Below are 6,258 nucleotides of genomic sequence, written 5' to 3' on the forward strand. Positions count from 1 at the left end.
AACAATTAGGTTAATGATTTCAAAATTCATAAAAAGTTATTAGTTTAGTCAAAAGATAAGTTCTAATATTATTTATAATTAAGTGATGTTAATTTCTCACCAAACTAGTTAAACAATAAAATTTTAAAATGTCAAGCCTAACAACAAGAAGCACCAGTGGTCTAGTGGTAGAATAGTACCCTGCCACGGTACAGACCCGGGTTCGATTCCCGGCTGGTGCATTCATTTTTTCTTTATTGTTTTTTCCCCCTTCCAACCCAACAAACTTACCATAGGAGAATTTTCAGTTTTTCACCAAACAGCAACACTCACATCCAAGGGCAGTATCTGAAATGTATATATATTATATTTGGAACCTACTTACAATAAAAATCTATGTAAAAGAAAATCAAGATGATCCTCAAGAACAAACATACCATGCTTTTTTTTTTTCTTTTACATAATCTCAACCCTTTTAGTAAACTAGTGTAACTCAGAACCTATCTACACAAATACCATTTCTTATAACCTCATATGCCTCTCTACTCCTTGTTCTCTTTAGGCCAGCACTCACGTAGAGTTTCGATTCGTCGGTCCAAACCATGGTAAGCTTAACCCAGATAATTACTTTTGTCTTCATTCCCTCTATCTCAGCTAGTTTTCCTTTTCCAAGTTGACCAATCACCGTGGTGGAGAATCGCATGACTGTTTGATCCCTGTAACCGACCTCACATACTTGAGGAATGTTAACAACTAGTTTTCCTGTCTCTGGATTGAACTCATAGTTTGTTGCATCTTTAGGGAAGAGTCCACTTGGTAGATCATACTCCTTTAGCAATTCCGGCAATGGCTTTTGAACCGATCCTGTGGAAGCAATGTTATCAAAATAGAAATCAGGAATCTTAAATTGAATTTCTGCAGCATCAATGGGAATAGTAGACATATATATTCTAAATCTATGCAACAATGTTCTGAAGAATACCAATAGTGCTATGTCAAATAGAACCATCTGATGTCGAAAACTAGAATCACCTTTATATCTAATAGGATCTCGAAAAAATTGACATACTTTTTGTGAAAATCAGATTGTAAACAAGTGCAGAATTAGACATCAAAATCAAAATATTGGACTATTGGTGGTTATCAAGTGTATATGATTAATGTCAAACAAGTAAAGAGTTACAAACCTTTTACTTTGTTAACCAACCATTTTGCTCCTCCTTCAATACTGCTTTGCAGTGACTAATCATCAATGAAAAAAGAGGTGTCAATTTAAGCATTCTTCAAGCCAAAAAAATTATCCTAAACATTTGTTGTATTCTAATGGAAACAGTAATAGGATTATTAAAAAGGAAAACTCAATGTTCAATTATGATGTAGCTGCATTCTTTAACAGCGGGTGAGGAAAATAATCTTAATTCGTGAACCTAATTAAGTCACAGAATTTCTCAAAACCATAACTTGTATATTTAAATCAATCATACATAATTTAGTTTTTACAAGTAAAAGATAACTTTGATTACTTACAACAGAAGAAAATACATTGTTTGAAAAATTGATTTTATAGCTCAAATATTCTGCATGATTACACCTATGGATTTAATTTAATGGAAAATTTCAGACATCCAAATCCAATAAAGGGTCATCAAATAAAAATCCGTTGTTGATCCAAAATGATAGAATAGACTAATTTCAAAAGGAGTACAAAATTCAATTCTCACAGATTAATAAACAATTTCACCAATTCTGAGAACCTAGAAGGATCCTCCATCATAAAAAATAATAACAACAACAATAATCACAATAAATAATCATGATTGAAATAAAAAGTGCAAAATTTTGGTAAGAAAAAGAGAAAATTACACACGTTGATGTCATTACCAACGGAACTAAGTTCCCCCTTGGCCTTTTGATTGAACCAATAGGATCCAACTTTGCCTGCTATCGCATCCATCTTCTTCTTCTTCTTCTTATTCTTCAAACGCAAACAAAAAAGGTTCTGTTTTTATTATTGTTGCTCCTTTCTTTCTACCTTCCTTCAGAGAAAGAAAGAAACGACTTTTTCCTCGTTCTTCCTTTCGACTTTTCGCTCCAAATAATAATATCATTAATTATGTATAATTAATATTTTATTTTTTGAGAAATACGACATGTTCATGGAAAATTTTACTATAGACTTATAGGTTTTAAAGAATAAAAAATACAAAAATAGTCTTTAAGAAGTTTTTGTAATTTATTTATACGTACATAAAGTCCTTAAGAATTTAAGGATGGAATTATTAATTATAGGTAAGAGTGAATTGCGTTATTATAGCCTTTTTTTTTTAATTTATAAATTTACCATAGAAGTTTTTCGAAAATTTACTTAGTACTTTTATTTTTTAGAATCTTTAAATTTTTTACAAAATTTTCTATAACTTATTTGTCTTACTATTCTTTATTTTCTATTTATTTCAAAGTCCGGTTTTGTTTGATAAATTATTATTTATTGTTTAACTTGTTTTTAGTGTATTTTCATATTATAATATATATTATATACGAATAACTAATTTAGTAATTAATTTTTAGTGTTTACGTAATTTTATTAGTTCATAATTTAATCAAATATATGTTAACTTGAATAATCTTAAAAAAAAAAAATCTTGGATAATCAATTTATTTTATCCAAATTGAGGAGTTTTGTGGAGACTTAAAATTAAGTTACTATTATTTGTATTCTTTTTATTTTAATTAAGAGTTTTGTAAAGTCAAGCTGAGTTGGTGTATGAAAAATAAATGTTTGGTTAAAAAGGAGAGATAATCAACAAGAGAAAATACTACATGAACTAATATTATTTTTTTCAATTTTTTCATGCTACTACTATATTTTTTTTCTTTGTATTAGAATGATATTTATCATAAAAATGTGTAGGTATAATTATTGATTGTTTAACATTTCTGAATTGTATGAATAGTATATTACCCATTAAAATTATATTTGTGAGGTTGACTTTGTCAACAAATATTTGTAAGAATTTTATTTTTTTGAAAATTTTCTATTAATAATGAACGAATACTAGTTTGAACAAGAATTAGAGAATTAGAGAGAGAAAGACTGAAAAAAGAATTTGAGATTATAAAATTGTGTATGTGAATTACAACTAAGTTGAATCTTATATCACTACAAAAAAGTTTTAGAATAATGACCGATTTTGCGACCAATAAAAATTTTTTAGAAAAAAAAGTTGGTTGCTAAATTGGTCGCTAAATTTCAATTAGTGACCGATTTAGTGACTACCCACTCTTGGTCACTAAAATCAGTCGCTATTTTTTAATTTAGCGATTGAATTAGCAACTAAAACAAAAAAAGGCTTTTGGGGTCCGTTGGTGACTAAATCGGTTGCTATTTTTAATTTAGCGACTGATTTTGTGACCAATATAAAAACAAGCTTAATAATTGTTGGTCGCTAAATCGGTCGCTAAGAAGTTGGTCACTAAATCGGGTGCTAAGTGTTAAAATAGTAACTGTTTTAGCGACCAACTTTAAAATGCTGCTTTTAAAGTAGTTGGTCGCTAAATCAGTTGCTATTTTATAATTTAGCGACTGAATTAGCAACCGATATAAAAATAGGTTGAAAAAATAGTTGGTCATTAATTTGGTCGCTAATGTAGCGGTCGCTAAATCGGTTGCTAAGAAATAATATAACAACCGATTTTAGAGACCAACTATGAAATCATGGGGTTAGAACAATTGGTCACTAAATCGATCGCTATTGTAATTCTTAGTGACTGAATTTGCGACCACTACAAAATTTGTTATAAATTAATTAGTTGTTAAATTGGTCACTATTTTTTTTACTAATCAATATATTAAACAAATTAAATTTTAAAATAAATTAAAAGAAAACATAACTTTTGAACCCTAATCTACGCTGAGCTCTCTCCTCACACAGTGTCCCTCTTGCGCCTCCCTCACTCTCCGGCGAGTCCTGTTTGGCGTTGTTCTTGTCGGCACCATTCTCGTCGGTGCCATCTCGCCTCCTCGAGTCTTCATCATTGTTTGCTCCCTCGCCGTGTTCTTCTTCTACTCGTTCATCCATTGTTGCAGATCGTCGCATTCCCGTCCAGATTTTCCGTTGCTCGCATCGTATCGTTCTTTTTTCAGCGCCGCCTCCTGTGGTAACTTCTTCTCCGTTAACAACAACAGTCTTCCAGTTAAGCAGATTTTCTCTTTCAGTCAAGGTACTTCATCTTCGTATCTCTGATTTTGTTTTCTCACTATAATTCCAGAGAAGTTTTCACTATTTTGATTTTAATTTGGTTTTATCTATTAGGATATTAATTAAGCGTCTCTAATTTGCTGTTGTTTATCTATTTCTCTGTCTTTTTGTCTATTATGTGCTTTAATTTCAAATTATTAGCTTTGTCGTAGATCGTTGCATCACCATCCAGATCAGCCGTCCGGATCCGCCGTTGCTCATCGTCTAAATCCTTTGGTGAAGCTGACAGAGGTATATAATTTTTTATTTTGTACTATTTTCGTTGTTCTTCGCTTTTCGCGCTCTTTTCAAATTATTTGCATTATGCAGTTTTTAATTTTAGATTTTTATTTCTGAGAATGGCCAATGTAGATAGGCATGCTGGGAACATTTTGTTCAAGAAGGCAGGTGGCCACATTTCTCTCATTCCTATTGATCACGGCTACTGTCTACCGGAACAAGTAAGCAATTTCACTTTCTGTGCATTGATAATTTTTTGTCTGTATATCTGATTAGTATATGTAAAATTGGTGAATATGGATAAATGTGTTATCTATGCAGGCTTGAAATTGGGTGTTGCATTGTTAGAAAAAAGTATTGGCCTATTGAAATTAAGATGATTCTTATTAACCTTAGGTGAATATCAGGGCTTACCTATTTTATTTGTTCTATATGCAGTTTGAAGATTGCACATCTGATTGGCTATACTGACCCCAAGCGCGCCAAACTTACTCTGCTGATACAGTTGATTATATTAATCCCTGGATGCTGAGAAAGATATAGAACTTCTGAAATATTATCGGTGGGATGTTCCAGTTGAGTGTGCACGTACACTCCGTGTCTCCACAATGTTATTGAAGAAAGGGTTGAGAGAGGTCTCACTCCTTGTTGTTTGTTGTGGGTATAACCTCAGATTTGGAATTTTGATTTTACTTGAAACTTATCTCATAGAGGTTGTTGAATTAGACCGGTATAAAGTTGGATCTTCGAAATCTTGAGACCCTGAGGACAGTAATTGAAGGGAGGAGACCATTGGAGTGGGTATGGGAGTAGTTCCTTGCATGCCAACTTTGAATAACAAATTAGTAATGTATCTTATTTGAGATAAATGTAGTTGTCCTACTTGAATGTGTAAGACTTCAATACCTAAGAAATAACTTAAATATCCAAGATCTTTAAGAGAGAAAATATTATGCAGCTTTTGTATCATGTTAGATATAGCATGAGAATCACTACTTGTAAGTATAATATCATCAACGTAACAAAGTAAACACATAACACTATTGCCATCATTTCTAACAAAAAGGGAGGTATTTGATTTTGTAGAGTAAAAACCAATTTTTTGTAGAGAATGGCTAAGTTTCAAAAATCACTCTCGTGGTGCTTGTTTGAGGCCATAAAGGCTCTTGTTTAGTTTACAAATCATGTCCGATGTGCCTTGAACAAATCCTAAAGGCTGTGTCATATAAATAGCTTGATGTAAATCCCCATTTAAAAATGTGTTATGAAAATCAAATTGGCATATCACCCAATTCCTAGATAAAGCAATAGATAGAATCACACGTATAGTGGCAGGTCTTATGACTAGACTAAAAACTTTCTTAAAATCAAAACCTTCAACTTGGTGGAATCTTTTTATCAAGCGAGCTTTGTATCGTTGTATGGTACCATTTGGGTTCTTTTTAATTGTAAAGATCCACTTGTAGCCAATAATATTGGCATGAGGTGGAGGTATGACAAGGGTCCATGTTTCGATGTTAACGAGAGCTTTGTATTCCTCTTTCATGGCATCATGTTATTTTGGTATTTTGAGAGCTAAAGTAGCATTTTTTAGTGATAGTTCTTCTATATCGTTAGTACTATGTATAGAAGTAGTATATGCTTTAGGTTTTGATATGTCACTCTTTGATCTAGTGATCATTTGGTAAGTATTAATAGGGTATGTGTTGTTGGGAGGTAGTGGAATGTCTACTACAGAGACAGGTTGCTGCTGTTGTATGGGTTTAGATAACAAGAATTCATCAAGAGGAGAAGTCTGATG

The 6,258-nt window shown here is 31.9% G+C and overlaps 1 protein-coding gene and 1 non-coding gene across 2 annotated transcripts; one reads left to right on the top strand and one right to left on the bottom strand.

Annotated features, from left to right (window-relative positions):
* Positions 151 to 221, top strand: TRNAG-GCC. Its single transcript has one exon. It is a non-coding gene; the product is annotated as a tRNA-Gly (tRNA).
* LOC107628485 (uncharacterized protein At5g01610) lies at positions 240 to 2,074 on the bottom strand. Its single transcript, XM_016331138.2, has 3 exons — positions 1,847 to 2,074; positions 1,167 to 1,221; positions 240 to 843 (listed from the first exon to the last, which is right to left on the bottom strand). Exons 1-3 carry the CDS (start codon positions 1,931 to 1,933, stop codon positions 473 to 475), a joined length of 513 nt encoding a protein of 170 aa, XP_016186624.1. The 5' UTR covers positions 1,934 to 2,074; the 3' UTR covers positions 240 to 472.

Source organism: Arachis ipaensis, chromosome B02 (assembly GCF_000816755.2).
Source record: "Arachis ipaensis cultivar K30076 chromosome B02, Araip1.1, whole genome shotgun sequence".
NCBI classification, from domain to species: domain Eukaryota; kingdom Viridiplantae; phylum Streptophyta; class Magnoliopsida; order Fabales; family Fabaceae; genus Arachis; species Arachis ipaensis.

Bases quoted from the DNA above. Each gene is read 5' to 3' on its own strand.
- LOC107628485 (XM_016331138.2), bottom strand. From the start codon at position 1,933: ATGGATGCGATAGCAGGCAAAGTTGGATCCTATTGGTTCAATCAAAAG. The intron at 1,222-1,846 runs GTGTGTAATTTT...ATTGATGATTAG, and splicing joins CCGTTGGTAATGACATCAAC to TCACTGCAAAGCAGTATTGA. The intron at 844-1,166 runs GTTTGTAACTCT...TTGCTTCCACAG, and splicing joins GTTGGTTAACAAAGTAAAAG to GATCGGTTCAAAAGCCATTG.